Below are 24,662 nucleotides of genomic sequence, written 5' to 3'. Positions count from 1 at the left end.
GGGGATGCCAGCAAGTACAGAGGGACATGGAGGGTGGAAGCAGCTGTGCTGTGAAGGAATCCTAAATGAATTTCCCAGCTGATTAAGAAACAAATGCAGATCAGGAAGGACAGGGTGAATTGAGAGAATTTTTCTAAGTCAAGCAGGGATTCGGAGGAAAAGGTTTCATGAAGTTTTGGCTTACTAGAATAAACAGCAGCCTCATTAAACAAGAGATTAGAAGCTGTTGAAAAGAAAAATCCATTTAATCTGATAGATTTTGGTAAAATAATATCAAGTCTTTATACAATACTTGTAAAACTGTTAGACTTAACCTTTAGATAATTAAACTTCTGACATTCCCTTGCTGAGGGTTAGGTCAGGCAGCGTGATGATTGGGAGGTAACGGATTTGATCACATGCAGTTCTACATTCTGTTTGCTTTGGGAGGCTCTGTGCATTCCCATGAGACATGAACAATATTTTACTCTGTCTCTTGCAGACCTAGCATAGTTGAGGGGCCTCTTGAGCATCCATCATGTCTTAGGATGATACAAGTGGCTGATGGCAAGATGTCACCTTGCTTGATAGCTAAACATCTCGGTAAGCTCAAAGGGAATAAACTAAGGTGGGGCAGGAGCTCAGATTTAGGAAAATAAATCTAAAATTGTCCTAGGCTAGAGGAAGCCTTGTGGTATCTCTCCCTGCTAAAACTCTTCCTAAAGAAATGCAGGATGTTAAATTGACGATGTGTAAGATTGCATTGCACTGCTGTACAGTCAGCCAGCTGAATTAGGAGAGCTAGACAGTACTTAGTCATAAAATGGTGTTGTGCCCATGATGTTATCAGTAAGGAAATTCATACTATTGCAAGGATGCAAATGATGGCTTAATTATATGCTCCCACTAGCATAAGATGCTTTTAGATCTTTCCCTCAGACTCATGTACTGTGCTAATTAACAGTAATCCAACTGGAGGATCCCAGTGCAATGCTTCTGCATATTTTTTTCAGCTTATGCTGGAGCTCTTATGTTCTTTTCTTAAATAATTAATAATCATTACTGCCTGCTGTGCTGTGGGTATGTGCCAGTGATCTCAGATCCCAGCACATTTGCACCATTCCTGTTCCTGTCAGAGGCTTGGGTTTGCTCTTTGCAAAGGCTTTCATGTTAAGCCCTTCATTAGCTGGCAGTGGGGTTTGGATTTCAGTGGCATCGGGCTTTGATGTCATTAAGTATCAAGCTGTTAAAGGAAGTGCCACCTATTTCATTACTGTGACTATCTTTATGCAATTAAGTTAAATACCGAGTGGAGAACAGATGCATTTTACTAAATAACACTTGGTTCACAAAGCATTTTCATCTCCAGGAATTTTGTGCTTACCTTGCTGGCCTCACCAATGCACCCTGTAAGGAGGCAGGGTTGCTGTTAACCTAGTGGGAAACCATAATGCAGATGAGTGATGGAGCAGGGTGAAGAGCCTTTGGTGGCTTCTGTCTTCTTTGGTTTTAGTTTTAATTAATTCCTCTCTGTGTTCACTGGGGTTTTACTCTGCTTCAGTCAATGTAGGTGAAGCATTACTTTATTTTTGAGTGCTTCAATGACCAAATGACCACTTATTCTAGTTGGAGGCTGGCATTTTCTGTATTGGCTGAATTAGCTCAAGCTGTACTGGATGTTGCAGTGTCTTTAACTTTCTTAGCGCAGCGTTACCGAGCCCCGCGCCCCGCTGGGATGGATCTGGGCGGCCCGGGAGGGGCAGCGGGAGCGCCGGGACCTCGGCACCGCGTCCCTCCAGGGGATGCTGCTCAGGTGAGTGCGTGCCGGGCTGTCCCGGCTGAGCAGTCCCGCGGCGGGGCCCGGCCTGCCCGCCCCTTGCCCGGCCTGCCCAGCACTGCCCCTGCCCGGCCTGCCCGGCACTGCCCCTTGCCCGGAGCTGCCCCTGCCCGGCCTGCCCGCCCCTTCCCAGCATGCCCCTGCCGCCTGCCGCCCTGCCCGCGCTGCCTGCCCGGCCTGCCCGCCCCTTGCCCGGCCCTTCCCCAGCACTGCCCCTTGCCCGGCCTGCCCGCCCCTTGCCCGGCGCTGCCCCTGCCCGGCCCTTCCCCAGCACTGCCCCTTGCCCGGCCTGCCCGCCCCTTGCCCGGCCCTTCCCCGGCGCTGCCCCTTCCCCGGCCCTGCCCCGCGTCCCCGCCCCTTCCTCCCGGCCGGCTCTCGGGTGCTGCCTGCGGCGCCGCCGCTGCCCTGGGCGCCGGGACGCGGCGGGTCCCTCCCCCGGAGCCGCCCAGGCACCTCCCTCGGGCCGCCGCGGTGAGTCACGACGGAGGAGGAGGAGGCGGCTCCGCTCGGCTCCGCTCCGCTGCTCTCGCCCGCCCGTGCCGAGCGCGCCCCGCCGCCGCCCGAGCCGCCGGAGCGCCGGGGCCGCGGGCCCCGCACCAGGTGAGCGCGGTGCCCTTTGTGCGCGGCCGCGAACAAAGGCGCTGGCCCGGGCCGGCTCCCTGCGCTGCGGGCCGGCTCCGCTCCGCCGGCCGGGCCTCCCCGCTCCCCGCTCCGCTGGCAGGCCCCGGCCCCGCGGCACAGGTACGGGAGGTGCCGTTCTCATTTCTGCCATCACCCCCTGCGTCACCAGGCGCCCGTTCCGGGGTCCCACCCGGGCATGGCTGCGCTGCGGGGGCAGCCGGAGCGGTGCCCGGGGTGTACCGGGGGCACGGACGGCAGGTGCCACCCAGCGCCGGGCAGCCCCTGCGCATCCCGGCCCTCGCTGCACAAACGCCTCTCGGACAGTGGTTACTGAAGGGCTTCCCTGGGTAATCCTGCCTCGGCTAAAAACTGGGTTTCCAGAGCCTCTGAGGCAGCACTCGGTAACTTTCAGTGCATATGGGCGGTATTTGTTGGCACACGTTAGTTTTTTACCTGTTGGGAAGATGCGTGAGAGAGGGACAGCATCACCCTCCGGATCAGAATGTATCAGAGACAGATGAGACGTGATCCTCCTTTCTGCTCAACATCCAGATGTGCTTCATCAGGGCATGTTTGCCTCACAGGCTCGGGTTTGCTTTCTCTTGAAGAAGAGAATATTTTGCTCTGTTGTATATCATCTTTTATTTGTCCATTCCTCATCTTGGCATGTTGAACGGGACGAGCTTTGATGCTCTGTGAGATGAGCATGAGACATTCTGCAGATGTGAGGATTTAAAAAAAGAATCAAAACACCATTGGAGGCAAGTTAGGTGTGCTGGTTCACAGTCCTGGTCTAAGCTGGCTCCAGTATGCTGAGAGGCATGATTAGAGAGTATTTAAGAACGTATTTTTAAAGACATTTACAAAATCCTACTATATTTTTTTTTTGGCTGCTGAACGCACAGACTTTCAATTTCTTTTGGCCTTGCTTATTTTTGGAGCTCGTGTGTGATGTGAAATAGCCTGCTGAAGGAGAACCTCTATGTAAATGGTGAAAAAATGAGGCTAAACATGCACTTCAGTGGGGTTTATTCTGAAAGTACAGGTATTCAAGGTGAGAGAGCATACAGAAAATACAGGCTGGTTTTCTTACCAAGCTACAAGCCACTTTTGCCTTGACAAACAGATTAATTTGGAAAATGGTGACAGGTGTACTTCAGATACATTTCTGTTGCTTCACTTTGCCCTCAGCTGAAAAAGCATCATCAGTTATTGTATCTTTGGCATCGTGGGAGAAACTGGCAGCTCCCTCAGTGTAATTTAGAGTTGTTGGGGATCTGTGTGCTGTGTTAGTTGATGTACACAGAAATAGTAAATCTCTGAAGAAGGACTGAACAAATGCAGGAGCAAAGGCCATTTTGAAAAACTTAATTGGTGATGGGTTGGACCCAAATCTGCTTTAAAGCAATTTTCTCTTTTAGTTCATTGTAAGCCTTGCAACAAGTTATGGAAAAGTTACACAGGGCAGAAGAGTGCTTTCAGGATTCCTCTTGAGGTGCAGTGCAATGAAATCTTGAGCAGGGAAAGCATCCCTGGGCTGGCAGGGGTCCCTGTGCCCGTCCCTGTGCCAGTCCCTGTGCCATCAGCAGGGCTGTGCTCACAGTGAACAGGAGCCCCTGGCCCTGTCTGAACAAATCAGTTATTGCTCGTGTCACTGACAGAACATCCTGTGCAGCGTTTGGGAAAGCCAGTTCTGAATCCCAGGTTTATGGGAAATCTGTAGCTGTGTCCTTTTCTGCTCCCCTCCATCCTTTCCCCCGTCCAGGGTTTGAGAGTGCTTCACTTTGCAAGAGGAGGGAGAGGTTTCCAAAACAATTTGTGTTATTTTCTAAACAAAACCAGAAGCAAGCGGAAACAAAACCTAGATTTTGTAATACTAACAATGACTGTGATACATATCTGCTGCCAAAAATTAAAAATCATCCTGCAGTTGCATATGGGCAAACAGAGCTAACACCTAAAAGTGCCTGATGTGGTTAAGCTGTTCAAGGTTGATGCTTTGCCTAGGAAACAGCTTGTCAGAATTACATCTATTTATATGTGTTTAATAGAAGATTTTCCTCTCCAAAATATTTGTCATCTGTAACCAACACAAACATTTATGTTTTTTACCAAGTATTTCAGTTCCTAAGTTGGTTGTTGACTACAAAGCACCCTCCTGAGCATCTGACCTAGTTTGCAGCATCAAACATCCACCCAAGTGCTGTGCACAGAAAGGCAATAGGCTTTGGGGGGCTGCTGTTGGAGGTGCTGGGAGAAACTTCCAGGAGAATTTTTTCCAAAATAAAAGGATTTGGTATCAGAAATATTCCTATACATGCACAGGCAAAACTGTGCAGGCTGTCATCAGATTGGGTTTCCTGCTGAAATGCAGCAAGGACAGAGGCAGCTGCTGCTGCTGCACCACACCATGGGCTGGGTAGTGCAGAAGTGATTGGGAAAAGTGCAGTCCTGCCAAATGTGCCAAATGTTTGTGTTCTGGGCTAAAGCTATTGTGTGACCAGTCCCAGTTTTGATGGTGATGTGCACCAAAGACATAAATTATTGGAATGAAAACATTGTCACCTGTTCCACATCCAGTGTTGGTAATTCAATGGTCTTACTTCTACGTATGAGGGAGAAATTATATGTAAATGGGTTTGAAATGTGCTGAAAACTTTTTACCAAGTAACTTCATTTAGGAAAAACCCCCAAAGCACTTTGTTCAGTGTTGTGTCTCTGAGAACGGGAAACTCTTACAGTTCTTTTTCCCTTTGAAGAGCTGCGCCCTGTCCATGAGCTTCCATTGGCACGAGAGTGCAGAGGGAGCAGAACTAGAGGTGAGAAGACATCAAAGATCAGCAAATTAACCAAAACCCATTAGTTAGTACTGGCATGAGGAGAACACTCTCCTGACTCTCAGATTTATTTTCAGCCTTAGTGTTGAGGAAGCATTATATAACAAATGCTCGAAAAAGTGAGGAAAGCTCATTCTTGTTTCTGCTCACTGCTGGTGATCTGACAGAACCCTGCAGAGCTTCTGTAGGGTTTAAATGTCAGTCTGAATTCAGAAAGTGGAGTCATACTTCTTGCTTTTCAGTAAATACATCCAAGGTTTTACAAGTATCAAATCTGCCAAGCCTATTTCTGTTTTCAGAAATATAGATATAATTAGTCATGATATTTAAAAACAAACAAGACAGCCTAAAAATCTCAAAAAAACCCCTCTAATAATTTCAACTTCTTGCATTATTGGAATTCCTGTGACTGACTAAATGAGCTACTGATTGGGGAACAGAGGTGGAGTCAGTAAATTTGTACAACCATTCCACTTGTCTCAGGACATTCTGTTTTATTCTATGCAAATACACAGAGCAGGAATTTATTTGATTTTTCACCAAGTCCATTTTCTCTGTGTTATAAGGGCAGCTAAAAAATATGGAAACAACTTAGGTAATCAACTCTGTTTATGACCATGACCAAGCTCAGAAACCTTCTGACTCAGTTTATCCTTCCATAAAATTAGTTGACTACTTCACATGAAGGTGGAGATGTTTAATTAAAGTGTAATTGTTTTGCCTCTGAACTCATCCAGGTCCTGATTCAATGCACAGTGAAGTCAGTGAGGAGCTTTTAATTAATTTCCTTGAGCTTTAAATAAGTACACATGGACGTGCACCCTTAAAGGAAATGTGACCTAAATTTTTACAGCAGAATTGCTGTAAAGGAGGAATATAAATCCTGAAACAACTTCAGGTAAACTACTGAAGGAAGGCTTTTTGTAGAACTGAGGAGGGAATAGTGCAGCTGCAGGGATCTCTGGTGCCTGTTGCCATTTTAATGTAATTTTAATGGAGTTTCCTAACTTTGAGTGTGTTGGATCTTATGTGGGAAACTGGAAATTTCTTTGTGCCTTGGCAGCTTGCTCAGTTGGTCGGGGGAGGCAATATCAGACTTCAAGATAAACACAGTTAACTGAATGTTTATGCAAAACCAATCAGCAATAACACTTACAATATAATTAACTTCAAGAGTTGATGCCAAATTGAGAAAAATAGGAGCATTCATGTCTTCTTAGCTGCCTTTTTTCAGGAATGTCTGTAGATGCCAAATAATACTCGTAGGTTTATGTGGAATTCGTGAAAGGTTTTGCTTAACTTCAGAGGTCAGAAACATCAGGTTTTGCTAAACAGAACTTTTATTGCTGAAATCTTGGTCAGCAGCTACAATGAACTTGGTAAAATAAGCCTTTCACAGTTCACATCGAGCTGCAACCATTCTGTTACTGTTTCACTGTCCAGATTCTTAGTTCAGTAACTTTTATAATCTATGTCTTAATCTTTAAATAAAGTACTGTGTGTGGAACAGCACGTGTGAGGCACTGCAGTTTGGCCCTTTGTTTTCCATGGGTTCCTTTCATTGCTCTTGGTGGCTGCAGTTTCAGATGTAATTGCCATCAGCTCCTGCCTTTTGTTGAGCAGCTAACCATAGCAGAGGTGTGCCCAACTGTGCTTGTGCTTTTGCAGAAATCTGCCTGCTCTTCCAGTCATTCTCTTGGCCCATTCTGCCTTACATTGGTGGTGGCTGGGTGCAGTCCTGCTCCTGGGATTTGCAGTGCTTTTACCTTGTGTGAGGATCAGCCACTCTCGAGCTTTGTTGTGAACGGTCTCTGGGCTAACTCCTGCTGTTGCTATCATTATGTATTGCAGTTTGATTCATCTAAATGAGTGTTTTCACATGTGGTTGCCTTTGGCACGTGTGTTGTGTCCTTCCCCTGCGCTCAGGAATTGCTCAGTCCCTGGGTTTGCTCAGTCTGAGGGGACTCTGCAGTTCTCACACCACTCCCCTCCTGCAGCTTTGTGCCCCAGCTCGGGGAGTTCAGGTGACATTCAGAATGGTGCCTCGGCAGGAAGGAAATTGCATCCATTTTCCTGAGAAATACGAAGTCTCCTGAAGGCAAGATTTCCTTCCTTGCAATCCCACTTGGCCAAAACATAGGGGAAGGAAGATGTCCGTGGTAAAACTGGTGTGCAATCAGGAATTTGTTTTCAACTAGTGGATGTTAAAAGTCCTCTCTTAAAACTGACAAGGAGTTTTTTCCTTCCCCCCTCCTCTGTCCATCAGATATCTTTGCAGCACAGTCTTGTTTGGTGACCTAAGGAAGGAGCAAAAATCCTCCTCTTGTGCTTTTTGTTTCTAGTAAGTCCAGAGAAGAGAGAGGCTGGCATACTTGGCATCCTCTACTGAGACCAGCCTATGGAACACTCTCCAGGAAAAGCCTTGTGCATTATTGTTTGATGAAGGTCTTGGGAGCAAAACCCCAAATTCTCCAGGAGCTCTGCTGCTGCTCAGGGGGCACTGAGGAGGCAGAGTTTGTGTTCTGCTTGGTACCACAGACATGGTGGAGGCATGTGGCCTTATTAGACAAAGAGCCATTAATTCTTAGTTCAGCTCACAGCAAGAGCTATTAATAATAGATCTCTTTAAATGGTTTTGAAAATTAAACCTTGATTCAGAACTGAAACCTCTTCTTTGCTCTTTTTCGTTATTCAGAGCATCCATGGGGAAAGCAGCACAGAAGTTTGGGGTTTTTTTTCCTAAAGAGGCAAGATAACTAGGAGACATAAGGGGCTGTGCTTGCCACATTTTACAGCAGATTTTATTGATGTAGGAGGCCAGAACACTGTTTAATTTTGCTGTCCGGTGGTTACACAATTTTGGTAGTAAAGAACTATTAATCTGAGAGTCTCTGGTCCTAACAATGTACTCTGATACACTATTGCAAAATACTAAAATGCTAACTAGTCACCAACCTAATAACAGCTCACATTTTAATTGCTTTTAAAAAATCTTGTTGGCCATAATCTTTCTACAATAACAGATTTATAGGCATTTGCAGTGTGAAATGGCTGTGACCTGGCAATAATGATGTTCAGATGTCAGTAAAAATTACAGGGCAGCACACTGGGAGCTCTCACTAATACCTGGCTGTCTGTAGATCTTGTGTAGATGAGTACCAGAGAAATGCCTATAAATACAAATATAAAAATATGTAAATATATGTACGCACAGAGAGAGCCTTTCTGTGCCACCAGGTGTGCTCTCACCCAGCACTGTGTGTGGGATGGGAGAAGTTGGGAGAAGATGGGAGAAATGGCACTGAAATCTTCTCCAGAAATTTTCTGTTTCTGAAATAAAATATTTACAGATAAATCCATACAAATCTTGGCTCTAATGTTCTATTTTAATGATGGATGCTGAACACTTTTTATCAGTAATTCTTCAGTGGGATACCTGGTAATTAAATCATTGGCTATCTATCATTAGTGCCTAATTTCCTGCCTAGAAGATTTGTAGCTTTGTTTTAAATAGGAGAAGAGCCCATGGTTGGGACAGGAGCAGCACTGTCCTTGCAGCTGTTGGGGACCATCGTGAGTAAAGTATTGGAATTGTCTCTTGGACTGGGGTGCAATTTGTGTATAAACTGCTCTTTATAAAGTGCTGTCACTTTTGTAAGAATTTTTGACACATTCATCTTTGAAGTGTGAATACCTTTGTGAAATGAAAGGCTTTCTTTCAGGTTTTGTTGCTGTTACTACGTTTAATTTCAGAGGCTTCAAGTTGACTGACGTGAACTACCTAAAACCCTGTGCTGCCTCTTTTAACTGTGTGAGATGTGAGAGTGTCTTGTTCTTGAGACAAGGGGGGAAATTGTCTGGTTTGTGTGTGCCTGAAGGTCAGGAGGCAAATTTAATTTCATTAAAGTGGTGATTATGATAGTAGGATTTTTTAAATTTATTTTTTAAGTCAGCTTGAGCATTGATGTAAGAGCTGTTTTGGTATATTGGGAAGCTCTATGGAATGCACTTCACTGGAACTTTTGAAGCCCATTTTGAAGCTCTGAGAGGTGTTCCAGCACTGGGGAGAAAACCCCCTGCTTGTGTTCATAAATGTTTCATGAATAAATGGCCGTGTTTGGGGCTGTTTCCTGTCCTCCTTCAAGAAGGAGGACTGTAGTGTCTCGTTAAAAATTTAAATCTAACATTTAAGAGATGTGAACCTACCACGTCTGGGAGTTCCAGCAGTAAATTGACCTAAATCTGACACTGGGTTCAGATTCTGAAGTCAGCTAAAAGGTAGCACTGAACATAGAAAGGAAGACAAAAAAAACCCGTATTAAATATTTCAGTTCATACTGTTCACCTATAAATAGGTAGCTGTTATGAATTCTTCATTGTATCCCTCTGGAGATGGGAATTAATCCAGTCTCCAGCTGCCTGTGACTGAAGGTCACGAGTCAGAGTGAATTAGAGGAAAATTTGTAGCAGGGTTTTTGCAGACTCTGGTTCCTGACTTCAGGTTTCAGGCTCCAGCTTGGAAGGTTTTTTGGGCTCTTCACTGTTCTCTGAAAAATGTCATTTGAAAATTAACAAGGCTTAAATGAGGGGCAGGATCCCCTTGCACTTCCAAGCTTCCCAGTACGACCATGCTGAAGCACTGAAGTGCTTGGTGGTGGCACTGTGGAGGGGATGGCTTAACCTTGATAATGATATCAGAGAGTCAAAGGGACCCTTCCTGCTGCTCTCAACTCCACTTGTGTGCAGCAAAGGGAACCTGCAGGGCTCGGGTTTATTCACCATAACTCCTTAGCTGAGCTTTATAATCCTTTCCCATTAATTGAGGGTTTTCACTGCCTTCAACAGAACCAGTCAGATTCAACAAAAAAATAAATTGTAGCTGAACTAACTCCTGTTGGGTTTCTTTTGGCTATAACTGGAAATGCTGCAAGATATTAAAGAGGTACTCAGCTGTGACTTAGGCTTTAAAGAACTTGCCAGATGGCTGCTCTAAGTACCCTAAATTATTAAGACTGAATATGTAAAATACTACATTTTCCAACAGCTTACTGCCTTTTTATTTTTGTCCCCCTTAATTTAGGCTGTGCAGATTCCTCAGTTGCACTTTGTGTTTTCCCATTCCAGTAAAATGCGGTCATTAGGAATTTCAGCATTACAGAGGACTACAGCTCATGCTGCTTTCTCATTGCATTAAATAAGCATGGATTTAAAACTGAATGGGATGCTTAAGTAACTTCCTTTATGCAGAATTTATAAAGATGCATTTTTTTTTTTAGCATGTCTCTTTTTCTGTTGAGATGTGAAATTTTTGTTTGTTTATTTAAAAAGGTGACAGGAGGGGAGTCAGAAGAATTTGGGAGTTCTTAATTATGAACTTACCTGTGACATTGTCCAGCAGAAAGTCCCTTCCAGGTTTGGAATTCTTACCAGTGTAGGTGGAAGTGAAGGAAATGCAGTTACAAATCTGTAATTTTCAGTTGCTGTGTGTTGGAATCTTCTTCTGAGGGCGTTCAGTCAAAACAGCTCTTGCTGGTGAGGCTTGAGTTTCCTGAGGAGCTGTTTCCATCTGTTGGTAAAACAGACAAGTTAAACTGAGACTGAGTACAGATTTCTCCTGTCTGCATTTTTTTTTTGAAGTGAAACCCCAATAGCTGATGTTCTAAACCTAGCTAGGAAAGAAGAATAAAAGGGAAGACTAACTTACAGTATTTTTACATTATGTACTGTTACATATTTTTACAGTACAGTATTTTTTCATTATGTACTGTTGTGTCTGGGGTCAGTGATTGAAGAGAAAGCCACTGTGGTCTTTTAATTCATTTTGGGAAGAAACCATTTTATTTTCATTAGAGAGTTTTCAGAACAAGGAGCAATGAGGAGAGGTGAGGAAATTGGAAGTGGGAAAATTGGCAGTACTTAGCTATTACTTTACTTGGGTAACATCCTTGCAAAGCAGCCCGGGTGTTTTTAGGTGTAAAGTTCCTCCTCCACCTGCCCATTGCAAACCCCTGTCTGCTTTCTCTGCTCTCTGACTCCCTGCCCTGCCAGAGCTGCAGCTTCAGGCGCTGCCCGTGCTTGGTGTGCCAGGGGTGCCCAGCTGTGCCCAGCCCAGGTGGCTTTGCAGGGACACAGATGGGCATGGCAGGCGTTCCTGGCTCTGCCCATCCCCATGGAGGGCCTGGCTGAGCTGGGGGGATGCCTGGGATCCTCAGCCAGCCCTCTGCAGGCAGAGGGGAGGGAAGGGCAGGCCTGCAGGACACATTTCTGTCCTGCTGGGCTGTGGGATCTCAGCACCTCAGGACTGAGGTGTCACCGAGAGCACCCTTGGGGGGCTCGGGAGTCCTGGAATGTTCCAGAAGTGTCTGGTGGCTGCACTTTGATCCTACACAGGAGACGACACCTGTGTGAGGATAGGAGGGTTTCACCGGGGTGAATGGTGAAGGGATTGTTAATTAGAGAGTGAAACACAGGGTTTAGGATTTCTGTACAGGGGGGTTTAGAGAAGTGAGAGGAGGAATTGGGGCGTGTCCTGCCCTTCTTCTTCTTCTTCTTCTCCTCCATCTTCTGTGGTGATGGTGGCACTTTGGGATTGGTCATTACTAAAAGTGCACTGGGCAATAAGAATAAAAGGTATTGGGGAAAAATGATAAATATTGTACACGTAACCATGGGTATAAAGATAGGTGGCTGCCCCGGAGGGCAGGGAGTGTGCTCATGGCTGGCTGCTGAGCAGAGCTCTGTTGGGCCGAGAGAAAATCTTTTAGATAAACAATTAATAAACATAAAGACCGAAAGAAGAACTGAAGCCTCTTCTCGTCCTTTGATACACGGGCTGCCCCAAGGTCACCCCGGGCCTTTCCAGGCCCTCCAGACAGCCGAAAACCGGACACTGGGCAAGGGCAGGGGTGTTCTCACACTCACGTTATTCCTTGGCAAAGCTGGGCCGGCAGGGTTGGCTCTAATATATAGATCTTTGTTGTTTATTATTCTGTCATGTGAATCATCTTAAAAGTAATGAGAACTAAATTTCGTTGCCTGTGCCTGGCAAACAAGGGAGAATTAGGTGACCCAATTATGTCCATTTGCAGTGTGTTGGATGCAGCAGGACAGGCTTGAAGCATTTATTCTTTTAACAGAGTTTAGTGAAGAATTCAGTCATTCCTGACTGACACTGCAGCTTTTGAAATGCAGGGGTCAGTCTTCTTTGTGAGAAAGGAATGGAAGAGTGGCACTGGGGAGGGGATCCACATTCTGCTGCCAGAGGTGAGCAGGGGCAGCCCAGAGTTCCCTGTTGGCTCTGCACACCTGCCTCGCCCTCACCTGGAGAGACCAGCTCCAGATCTGATACAGAAGGTGCATTCTCAGTGGCTTCACCAGCCTTTGGCCTCTCTTCCTGCAGTGCCAGGCACACGATTCCCAGAGATTCAGCTGAGATCCCATCGCCTCTCTGCTGAGGCCAGCATCTATCAGCTGGGTTTTGTGCTGAAAGCTGCCTAAAGAATGCAAAGCTTGAATGCAATTCATTCTCAAGTGATTGGGAATGCCATTGGCATGGCCGGGGTGGAAATCTTGCAGCTGAAGAATGGCTTGATTGTAAAGAACTTTACACATTAAAAGGTTATGTTTACAGCTCCAGACAATTGTGCAGTTTTTTGAATTTTGAATCTAAAGCAGGCTGGGAGTGAAGGTGTATTGAATGAAGGATCTTTCTGGGCTTCAGCTGAGTGTGTTCTGTAACTCTTTGCTCATTTGTTTTCACAGGGCAGTTCCCTTGTACATTTTTCCCAGCTCCAGTCACTGGTCAGGACAGCCCACGTGGATTAGCTGATCTCCTGTGGTTTTTAGAAGCAGGTATGTGTTTTGTTGGTTGGGGATGGGGCAGTGGCCACTCATCCATGAGCCAGAGAGATTTGTGGGGGCAGGGAAATGTTTCTTAAGGAGCATTTCATAATGTGCAGCATATTAATGCAGCTTTCTGGAGAGAACTAAGCTGATAAGTGTTTTGAAAAGATTTTTCAGTCCTTCATTTGCAAATGTGGATCGTGCTGTCATCTGGGCATGGACCAGCTTTCTATGTGGGTTTGGAAATTTTCTCATGTAGCATATGCTGGGTAATGTTGTCATCCTAAACTGTGTCTTCTGAAAGCTTTATGTAACAAGAAAACAGAGATATGTTCCCATTTCTCATGCTGGGGTCTGAGTGCTGTTTTAAGACCTTTCTCTTTCCACTTCAATGTCATTGAGTAGGGAGAGCTGTGCTGGCAGGGTGGTTGTGTGGTGTGGGGAGAGCAAAGTGCTGGTGCTCTGAAAGCTTCGTTTGCCTCTCTGTGCATATTCTTTGAGCCATATCGGGTGCTTTTTTCCCCCATGCTGCTTCCTAATTGTGTGAAGCATTCACTGAATGGGCAGCCTTTAGGATTTTATCCTTCCTGTTAAATAGGTGGCTTTGTGACAAACCCATCTTGGCTGAAGGTTATTTCAGAAGAGCCAGGCTTGGATAGGAATTCCCATCACTGCTTTTTAAAGCTGGAAAATTAATAAACAACTGGAAGATATTTATGGTGGAAAACAATGAATAGTGACCAAACCAGGTCTGGTAATTCCTGTTGTGCAGAGCAGTGCTGAAGTGGGGTCCTCCTCGTTTGCATGGGGGCAGCTGTGGCATTTTCTTGGTGCTTGTGGATGGTGCCACCTACTGATATCCCATCCATTCTGTTTCATTTTTAAACAGTAGATGTCTTCCTGCAGTTCAGCTTTTCTTGTGATTTTTCTTTCCTAGGTTGATTGGTTACTAGTACAGCAGCTTCTCTTTTCAAGTACAATGTTTTTTGAGAAGTATTTACAATATTAGGAACCAGTCCCAAACTTTCAGACTGACTGGATATCTTGATCAATGTTTATTGTTTTATCAGTCTCTGGATGTGTATAACTTAATGTCTCTTGCCCACTATCTTATTTTGTTCATTGCCTTACTGTTGGCATCACTTGTTAGCACTCAGTAAATTGCACTGTGGAGTACAAACCCAGTAGCATAATCCAATTTGCTTACTTGAGTTGACAGTAGGCAAAATGATGGGTTTGTTTCATTCCCCCTTCAGAGAGCAGTTTGCTGGCTGCATAAAAAGCCCCAACAGCCACCACCTTGCACATGTACAGGCTGCAGGTTTCAGGCTGATCTACAGCAAATCAGCTCATGCAGCTCTTCCCACTGAAACGTGTTCAGGGAGGGATGATGGATCTTTCTCACTTGTTCCTGCTGTTATCTCCCTGCTCAGTGGTGTGGGTGGCAAAGCCTGTCCCAGCAGCTGCTGCTCAAGTTTGCATTACTTCTGACTCACTCAGGAGGGCCTCTGTGTAATTTTAAACGGTTTCCACGCCCAGATTACTTTCCCTTAAAAGTAATAATGGAAATGAAGTGAGAGGAGAGGTTGGTAATGACTGCAGGAGAACATTACTGGGAAAACTGTTTGAACCTGCTGGGATCAGCCTTCCCTATGCAAGCCTTGTGTCGTGTGTTCCCTTCATTATGGGGGTCAGGAAATCACATTTATAGGCTGGAGTAGGACCAGGCCCAGTTCTGGGAGTGAAAAGTTGGGGGTTTTTTTGTCATAGTAAACACCCTGTTGTGGAACTTAAATAATTACCAGATACTCATATAATAATCATGCTTTGTGCTATAGAATTTGGATAGCACAGTCTGTTTATTCCAGAACATAATTGTTTTTATTAAAATAAGAAGCAAAAGCTCGGCTTTTAAATTATACTCTTTCCCTGCTCCTCTTAGTTCTGCTTTCTCTCCAAAACCATTTCCAAATAAATGTTAGTAATTTTTACAGTAACGCAGGTGCCTTTTTCTATGATATATAAAGGAAAAAAGAAAAAGAGGAGGAAGACTTAAGAGTTTAGATTTCACACAGCTTTTGTTTAGCCATTGTGGGCTTGATGGCTGTGCATTCTGCATCCTGTTTTCATTCTGCTTGTGCTTATTTATGGAAAAAACCCCAAACCACAGACTGCTCTGTCAGGGTGGTTCTTTCATCTAGTTCTTACAATTCCTTTTCTACTCAAGCAGTAACATAACCACAGATAATGAGCTGTGGGGATGTGAGCATGAGCCTCTGTGAATGTTTCAGTTGCATGTATGAGTCCCAGTTTAGTTGCTGACATTTTTAAAGGTTTCTCTGGGGAAGGATGTGATCCCTTGCTCTCCCAGGATATTCCACTGGTGGAAAACAGGTATTTTGGAAATGAAACTTTTCCTCTATTTCCTATTAGACCCCGTTGCCTATTCTAGTTTTCTGATTCTGTATCTGCAGGAAATCCAGGAGCTGGCAGGAGGGGAATGAACCGAGAGGGCGTCCCCGGGAAGAGTCCGGAGGAGATGTACATCCAGCAGAAAGTGAGAGTGCTGCTCATGCTCAGGAAGATGGGATCAAACGTAAGATTCTCCTCACAGGGTTTTCAGACCACTTTGGACTAACTGGGGTAGTGCTTGTTGAGATGGGCAGGTGATGGTCTGCTTTAATGCTGAATTGTTTGAGCTATCCTGGATTTAACCGTTATCACTTAAACACAATTGATTTTTGCTTAAATACTATAAGGCTTGTGATGCCTGGAACTACCACATGTAGATAAATGATTTCAAGTTCTTCACTATTGGAGAAGGAGCCAAGTGAAGCAGCTGCTTTAAGGTGGCACTGAGCCTGCCCATGGGTTCATGATGTCCCATTTGGCTGCTGGGCACAGGTGAGGGTGGTGCAGGTGGTGAGGAGCAGAGCAGAGGGGCTGTGGTTTCTGTCCCTGCTGGGGGGGTTGTGCCGTGCTGGGGGCTCAGGTGTCACCTGTGTCCCCTCTGTGCCCGCAGCTGACGGCCAGCGAGGAGGAGTTCCTGCGCACGTACGCGGGGGTGGTGAACAGCCAGCTGAGCCAGCTGCCCCAGCACTCCATCGACCAGGGTGAGTTCCCCCAGTGCTGCCCAGTGCTGCCCTGTGCCCCCCCAGTGCTGCCCTGTGCCCCCCCAGTGCTGCCCAGTGCCCCCCAGCTGCCCCAGCACTCCATCGACCAGGGTGAGTGCCCCCTGTGCCCCCAGTGCTGCCCTGTGCCCCCCCAGTGCTGCCCCGTGCCCCCAGTGCTGCCCTGTGCCCCCCCCAGTGCCCCCAGTGCTGCTCTGTGCCCCCCCAGTGCTGCCCTGTGCCCCCCCAGTGCTGCCCGTGCCCCCCCAGTGCTGCCCCAGTGCCCCCCAGTGCTGCCCTGTGCCCCCCATGTGCTGCCCTGTGCCCAGTGCCCCCCAGTGCTGCCCTGTGCCCCCCAGTGCTGCCCTGTGCCCCCCAGTGCCCCCCCAGTGCTGCCCTGTGCTGCCCAGTGCCCCCCCAGTGCCCTCCAGTCCCCCAGTGCTGCCCTGTGCCCCCAGTGCCCCCCAGTGCTGCCCCTAGTGCCCCCCAGTGCTGCCCCGTGCCCCCAGTGCTGCCCTGTGCCCCCCCAGTGCCCCCAGTGCTGCCCTGTGCCCCCCCAGTGCTGCCCTGTGCCCCCCCAGTGCCCCCAGTGCTGCCCAGTTCCCCCAGTGCTCCCTGTCCCCCCAGTGCCCCCTGTGCCCTCCCTCTGCCCCGGAGCTGCTTTCCCTGGGCAGCAGCCTCAGCAAACAGCCCCTGCAGCCTCCTGGACTTGCAGCATCGTTTGCCACCTGCTGAAGCCACCCTGCAGGCTGGGATGTGCTGGCTGGGTTAATTCTGTGCAGAAGTGTTGGTAAACGGTTGTGTGGAGCTGCCCTGGGTTCACCAATCTCTTCTGGACCTGAATGTTTGTTACTGGATTCCTCTCCCTCCCCTGCACAGCCCCTGTGCCAGGTCACGTTCATAAGGTGCAGCTTGGAATGGAAGGAGCATTGTAAGACTCGAGCCAGAAAGATCTGAGCAGAAATTGAGTGTAGATCTGAGACATCCAGAAATCCATTGCAAACACAACCTGCACAAACTTGCTGCTGTGCTCATTCCTTGCATAGCTGGGGGCTGGTGGAGGTGGATATGCTTGAGGAATTCTGAGCCAAAATACACAACTTTTCTGCCAGTCTAAAGTGAGAATTTTCTTGTTTCTTGTCAAAAACTGAGGTAGACAAATTCAGTTAAGAGAGACTTAGCTGCAGTTGGCATTTTTCAGCATTATCCTTCAAAGTTACATTTTTCCCAGTGAAATCAATGCTGAATTAATGCTGAATTACCTGCACTTTGGCAAAGAAAAGGTGAGAAAATCAGAAGTCCAGCCAGGGGACACAGATACTTCCTACATGGTGCTGAAGCTGTAGTGTGCTCCACAGACAGAAGCAACTATAATTTATTGCTCAGGACTTTGATTTGCTTAGAAATCTCTCCAGTTTCTCACAGTCAGTAATGATAATGCTCCTTGCTTGCTGCTGCCTGTGCCCTCTGCCATATCCTGGGTCAGAGAAACAGGAAGGGCTGGGTATGGAATTCCTGGGAGCTGGAATACCATGGCATGGGTGTGGGATGTGCCACCCTAAGGGAGGAGATCCCATCTCCACTAGATGGCATCGCCTGGTGCTGGAACAGCCCTGCAAGTCCACACACTCCCTGTTCTGTTGCTCCAAGATTGCTTAAAGGAAATTTCTTCCCTGCTTTTCTGTTTTCATTGAATCTCCTCTGGAGGATTTCTTTTTTCCTTTGTGCAGCTTGTCTTACACAACAACAAAAGGAGGTGTTATTTAGGGAGTAACTTACACCAAGTTAGCACTTCAGTGGATTTCAGAGTTTATTGTTCCACAGCAGGACAGGTTGATCTGAGCCTGACGTGTCCCTGATGTATCTTTAGAGCCATTTTCCTCCAGCAGGCACAAAAGACACAAAGGTAACTTCACACCCCCATTTTGTCCCCAAAACCAGAATGACATCATCATTGGCCTGAGCACTCTGAGAGCTTTGTCATGGACCTGCAGCTTTCTGTGTGTCCCTTCAAGGGCTGCAGGCTGGCTCCACTTCAGGAGCTTGTTTTGGTTTGTGGGGTCTCCTTGGTAAGAGTGCAGAGGATGGATGGGGTGGAGTTCTGAGCTTGTCCCTGCTGTGGTTCCTGGGCAGGCTCTGTGGCTCTCTCTGAGCCCCTTTGTTGCCCACAGGGACCCTCTGTGTCCATTGTCAGGATGTGGCAGAGCACTAAGGAAGGAGTTTTTGCTCTCCCTGCTGAATTGTGCCATAAACCCTCCTTGAGCCACTGCTAATGCCAAAATCTCTGACATTTAAAGCTCCTCCTTGAGACTCTGTTGTCTAAGGATCAAGAAGCATCTTGGAATATCTCTGTAATTTTTAACCAAGCTTGAAGGCTAAGACTCCCCTTCAGTTTATCCTTATTTTTATTGGAAGAGGAAATATGGTAATTGAGTCTAAGATTAATGTCATTTTATTTTTCAATCATTGTTAACACCTATATGAAAATGCAAAGTCCAGGGTGTTTTTCTTTACTCTGGGAGCTCTTTAGCTGACATCTGTGGAGTGTTTGTTGTTTGTTTTTACGGCTCCAAGAATAACTGAGGAACCCTGAGGCATCTCAGTTCAACCAGAGTGTGTGCTGGAGAGGGGATGTAATCCTGAGCTGTTTTGGGATGTTCACACACTGGTCTTGCCTGCATTGCAGCAAGAGCTAACACAGCTCACACTTGATGAAATTCAGGCTTTCTCACATATTTTTGAGTGCAAGCAAAATGCCTCTCAGGCAGTTCTGTGCACAGAAGCATCTCCTGCATCAGCCCCATGTTCCCTGTTCCCCAGCTCCCTGCATTTCCAGGGCTGGGCAGGCTCTGCTCTGGCAGCTCTGGCAATGGCAGCAGTGCAGGGAGGCAGCACGGGATGTGCTGAGGCCTTGGTGACTGCAGCTCTGGTGTTCCTATAGCAACAGGAGAGCGGTGCTGTTCTGGAGGAAGCTGCTCCCGAGGGGAGGGCAGGGCTGAGATGCAGGCCCTGCCTGCCTGGGTGAGGCTGTTCCCTGGTGTGGGGCACCAGAACCCCCCAGGCTGCTGGTGGGGCTCAGGGGAGCCTGCCCAGGGCCTGGCAGGGGCTGCTGGAGAATGGAGACCGAGCTCTGCTCAGTGCCCTTTCATTCTGGTGAGCACAAGGCTTGTTTCAGTGTGCTGCTGCTCTCAGCAGTGCCTGGGGTATTTTTAGAATGCCAGCCTGGGATGCTAATGCTGGGAATTCCAGGGAAGAGTTAATGTTTAGAAGATTGTTGCTGGAAGGTGGTTGAAGAAATGTATGTATGCAAAGATCTTGTGTGAAGTGAAGAATTTCTTTTTTTAATTTTGGCAGCCTTTAGAAATTCCCAACAGGCGAAACCTTCTGATCTCTAAATGCTTTTGGGGTTTAATTAATTCTGCAGGTGACTACAAGCAAATCAGGTGTATGTATCTATTTCTCCTTCACAGAGCACTTGGGAAGAGCAGCTGTTGGAGGTGTCAGCATCTCCTGTGGTGTTGAGGTGGTGAGGTTTCAATGCAGCCTTACCCTGCTGGGTTCATGCTCTGTGCCAGGTCCTGGCTCTGGCATCAGCCCCCTGGGGAAGCTTTGTGCCATGGAGGTGGGCAGGGAGCAGGGGCACGCTGAGCTCAGGCTGCAGTGCCCTGCACTAAAGGCATTTGACCTTCAGCTCATCCTGCCTTGCTAAGACTGAGGAACAAGAGGTGTAAAAGAACTCTAAATTCAGCAATTTGACCAGCTGCAACTGGAACATAATCTCAGTGAGATTTTTTTGGAAGTTAGTGGGGTAAGATTGTCACTATTACGTTCTAAGATAGGACATAAGCCCACCTGTTAATTATTGTTAATTTGTAGGAAGAACAAGGGGGAGAAAGCGTGAGGCAGATTCAGTGAGAGAAGTATCTGCATGTCGAAAGGTTTGTGGCAATCATAAAAGATGGGGAGTATTTCACTGGGGATGTTGTGAGTCTCTATTTCAGGGTAGAAATGTGTGCCCAGAAAAGGGACAGCTGTGTGTACAGATGCAGGTCAGGTAAAAGTGTGCCTTTGTCATTGTTCTGTACATTAATTGCTGGAAGTGCAGAGCTCAGTGAAGGATGTGCTCCAAGCAGACGTGGTTCCCATCCCATTGTCTCAGTCACAGCCTCTTGGCCATGTGCAGCTTAACTTCATAACCTGGGCTCTGCTTTTGACATTACTTTACTTGATTAGCAGGAAAACATCCGCTGTGGGAGCCGAGCGGGGCTGCAGGAGCAGCTCAGGGTGGTGGCTCCCTGCTTTCCCTGGGCACTCAGAAGGGCCAGCCCTGTTCTCTGGCAGTGTTTGTGTCTGTGCACAGCACTGGAGAGCTGCTCCATGAGCACCTTGGTTTCCTTTGGCTCTGGCTGGTTTGGGTTATAGGGCAGGGCTGGAACAAAGCCTGTTTTTATGCTGAGAAACGTGGATGAGCTTTTTCTGGACAAATGTCACCCAGGTTCTCTTGCTGGGGACACCTCCAGATGTGGCCAGATGCCTTCAGTGGCCTCTGGGAGGTTCCTGCTGGGGCAGGCAGGAGCTCTGGGGTTATGTGGAATGCAGCCTCCTTTCCTGCCTGGGATGGCAAGGAAACCTGCAGGAATTTTGTTCCATTGAGACCCAGGAGAAGATCAGGTCTGTGAAGGAGTGCAGCTGATGCTGTGCTGGGTGAGCCTCTGTGCTTGCCAGATGTTTCCAGCTGCTCCTGCCCTTTCAATTGCTGCTGGAGGTGCTGCTGCAGCTGCCCTGGCCTCCTCCTGCTGCAGCCCCTCCAGCATCCAAGGCTTTGTCACCGTCCTTGCAAGTGAAATCCTTGTTTTTCTTCAGGGGCTGGTAGTTCTTGCATGTTTTAAAACCAACAAGGCAGCTTGTTAATTCTGAGCTGGGTCCTGGTGCTATATATCATTTATGTTTTGATCAAGGAAGAAACAGTTTGTGCAGGAGATGAAAAGGGAGATGACTGCAGGGCTTCTGAATGCTGGCAAGAGGGTGCATCAGAGCAGTTTTTGATGTAGTTTTATATAAGATAGGGGCCTTACATATGAAAAACAAACTACTACTGCTTGGTCCTTAATATTTCCTCCTTTGAGTACATATAACAAATAAATTGTGAAGTGTATAAAAGTAAGTGCAGTTGCATTTCAGGAGCATTGGTGTAGCTTTTAAGAACACGAGCAAGAGGAATTTAAATTTACCATTTTGGCCACTTTTCCTGCTATATTGCAACTGAAGAGCAGATTAGATAACTGAGAAATGGAATTCATATAATGAGATCAGATGAGGCATTTTTATTAGTCCTCTTTTACCTTGTGTGCAGGTGTATGGGCAGAAGTTGCTTGGGGCACAAAACTGAGGTTTGCTTGTTGATATGCTTCAGGTAAAAGACTGGAGGAATTTTGCATGCTGGTGCTCCATCTGAGTTGAATTTGAGCTTTGCAAAGCCCTGGAAGAGGATTCTGTGGAGCTGAGCAGTTACCTGCCTGGGACAGGCACTGATTTGGCACTCCCTGGTTTGTCATTTCCTTTCCTGTTGGCTGTGTGGATGTTTAGAATGACACTTGGGGTACTGCATCTCTCCCCTGCTCTTTGAAGGAAGTAATTATGGCACAGATTTCCTGTATCCATTGTTGTTGCAGGTGCTGAGGATGTTGTGATGGCATTTTCCAGGTCAGAGACAGAAGACAGAAGACAGTAACTACAGGACACCTGAACAACACAGAACTGGAGAGGACAGTGAGATTCCTGAAGATAGAGGAGGATGGCTGAGCATTAATAAGTTCCTCTGCCCACCCTAATTGTTCCTTGGTATTCCTTCTCCTTTGTAATGTTGTTTCCCTTTGCCCAACCCTCAGAATGCATCTCACAGCCATCTGTTCCTGTCAGATTTTGCAACTCAGCCGGGCTGTGTTCATTAAGGACAAACCCAAAGGTGTGCTTTTGGTTGGCTCAAAGGGACAGGCTGTGGTTGGATAAAGGAAGGCAATTTTTCAAACTTGACCAATGGAAACCTTTTATCTCACGTTTTATTTTGTATTTTAAACAAAGTCTCTTGACATCCTACTTCTAAAGAAGCTTTTCATGCTGTGGTGCTTATTTAGGTCAAACTTGTGAATTTGAAGAGGGTTTGATTTGGCTGCATAGAACTGGAAGCAACTTGTGATTGGGTGACAATGCAAAAGCTTTCCCTTCAGTTGGCTTGCAGGTATTTTGCTGACTCCAACGTTTTCATTGCAGGAAGCTGATGTTTTGGTGCATTGGTTATTTCTTTATACTTATTGACTTGGGGGGAAAAGACAAATGTGCTTTGCAATATTTATTACCTCTACACACATATAAACGCTTGCTTTTGGGGGGTTGTTTTGGTTTTTTGATTGGCTTTGAAGTCATGGTTTGATTTCCTTTTGGCTGCAGTGTTTCTGATGCAATCAGTTTTTCCATACTCAGCTGCTCCATGGCCTGGAGCTCTTTTGGGAGCATGTGTCAAAGCAGATTTGGCTCAGGGAGTCCACCTGGCCAGGCTGGAGGCCGAGGATGCCCAGCCCTGGTGGGCACGGGGGCTGTGCCCCAGCCCTGGCACTCCTGCCTGCCCAGGGCTCCTCTCTGCTTCCCTGCAGGAGTTCTGCAGGAGCTGCAAGAGTGAGATCTGAGGCTGTGACATGAATTTGCCAAATTTGTACACATAGAGAATATGTGAACGTGTTTAAAATACTGCAGAGTTCCACTTTAACCCTTTGACTGCTGCACAAGAGTAGCTCTCACGTTAGGAACAATTAATGATCATTAACTTAAATCCAGCTTGCACTGGGCTTTAATAGACTGAAGTTTCTAGTCACTTGAAAAGTTGTACATGGTTTCCCTCCTTGCAGTGTTTGGTGAGAGGGAAATTCTCTGGGTGCCAGGGTAGCAGCAGGCTCCTGGGGCTGCTCAGGAGGCAGCAGTGCTGCTGTCAGCACTGAGGGTACAGGGACACTCAGCAGGGCCTTAAAGCACACACACACCTGGACAGGCTGCAAAAGCTGCAGTGCAGTTCCTGAGGTGCACTGACTGGTCAGGAATCTGCACAGAGTCTCCAGCACTGCTGCCTAAAACCAAGCACTTCATTCTCTCTCATGTGTGCAGGTGGTTTTTACAAAACTTCTGGATTTTGCTGTGGGTTGCACTGACTTCGAGATGTTTCAGAATCTATTAAACCTGAACTCAATTTACCTGTTTCTGGTTCTTTTCCTATGGTTGTTAATTATTTACAGTGACAATTCTAGAATCTAACTGTGACAACATGACCATTTTCATGGCCAGAAATTCTGCTGACAGGATGCTGTTGTGTCTCAAAATGGGGGAGAAGCTGGAGAGAAACCATGGACTGTCCATAAAAGGAAGAACAGACTCGTGAGCACAAGGAAGAAATTATCTTGAGCAAATAAATGCTGTGTAATGAGAGCAACTGTACATCTATTTATGAAAATGCTCCTTTTGATTCAGTTGCAGCTTTGTAAAGTTCTATGTGAAAGTAAATCTTTTACCCCTTTTTGTTGGGGCCAGATAAGAAATTTCTTTATTAAAATAAACCAGGAATGAGCCCATAGGATTCTCTAGATTTTGACTTGGTTGCCTGAGAAGCATTTGATGTGAATTTGGGGCAGAGGGGGAGCTCTCACAGTGTTAACTGAGGGGCTTTTGTGACTCTGGGGTGGCATCCCAGGGCTGGCACTGACCCTCCCTGGCCATCCAGGGCACTCCTCAGCAGCTGAGGCTTTTCAATAAGCAAAGTGGTTTGATCTTTTGTGTGGTTTGATCTTTTCACTGAAAATGTAACTCTTGGGCAGGGCGGAAAATACAGTTTTTAATATCTACTCTTGTTTCATATTGATTTATTACACTGCTCAGCTGCCAAATGAAAAACACCTGGCTTCACCTTTGAGAAAGACACAGGACATCAGCATGGGGGGCTTGTTTATTGTTTGTACAAATTTCTCTAATTTTCCTGTTGCTGTCTCAGGTAAACCATTACCAATAAAACCAGGAAATCAAATGTTTTAGAGGCCAGAGTTGAGCACAGATCTAATTTGAAATGTTTGTAACTAGAAAAGGCTTTGTAGTCCAATTATCAACCATATAGTGCTTAAGGCATTCAGAAAGGGAGTGGAAAAGCTTTGGAGGCATCTTCCAAGAAACGCACACGCTTTTTGGGTGGTCTTTTGGGGAGAAATGTTCCTTTAGAGCTTCCAAATGTGCTGTTGTACTTGCCCTGCCAGGCTGCTCGTGTGCCTCTCACAACACGCTGTGTTTTGCAGAGCTTGAGGAGAAGATTGAGAGCTGAGTCCCACCCTCCTCCCTGCCCAGGTGGGCAGCAGGTGCTGCAGTTGTTGGAAGCCCATTGTGTCTGGCATGGCCTGTTGTAAG

General features: G+C 46.7%; 1 protein-coding gene across 4 annotated transcripts; it reads left to right on the top strand.

Moving 5' to 3' along the window:
• The first annotated feature begins 1,773 nt into the window (after window positions 1–1,773).
• CTNNBIP1 (catenin beta interacting protein 1) lies at window positions 1,774–24,112 on the top strand. 4 transcript variants are annotated; one of them, XM_064730650.1, is made up of 5 exons: window positions 1,774–1,792; window positions 13,036–13,125; window positions 15,591–15,712; window positions 16,139–16,229; window positions 21,930–24,112. In XM_064730650.1, the coding sequence occupies exons 3-5, from the start codon at window positions 15,617–15,619 to the stop codon at window positions 22,055–22,057; spliced, it is 315 nt and encodes a 104-aa protein (XP_064586720.1). In that variant the 5' UTR covers window positions 1,774–1,792; window positions 13,036–13,125; window positions 15,591–15,616; the 3' UTR covers window positions 22,058–24,112. The 4 variants fall into 4 exon arrangements, with proteins under 4 accessions (XP_064586720.1, XP_064586717.1, XP_064586721.1 ...); XM_064730647.1 differs by lacking the exon at window positions 1,774–1,792 and adding an exon at window positions 2,182–2,416; XM_064730651.1 differs by lacking the exon at window positions 1,774–1,792 and adding an exon at window positions 2,187–2,416 and having other exon boundaries at window positions 21,899–24,112.
• The last annotated feature ends 550 nt before the right edge of the window (window positions 24,113–24,662 follow it).

The sequence above is a fragment of the Zonotrichia leucophrys genome, chromosome 21, assembly GCF_028769735.1.
Source record: "Zonotrichia leucophrys gambelii isolate GWCS_2022_RI chromosome 21, RI_Zleu_2.0, whole genome shotgun sequence".
NCBI lineage: Eukaryota > Metazoa > Chordata > Aves > Passeriformes > Passerellidae > Zonotrichia > Zonotrichia leucophrys.
Note: the sequence above shows the minus strand (reverse complement) of the source record. Positions and strands in the feature narration are given on the sequence as shown.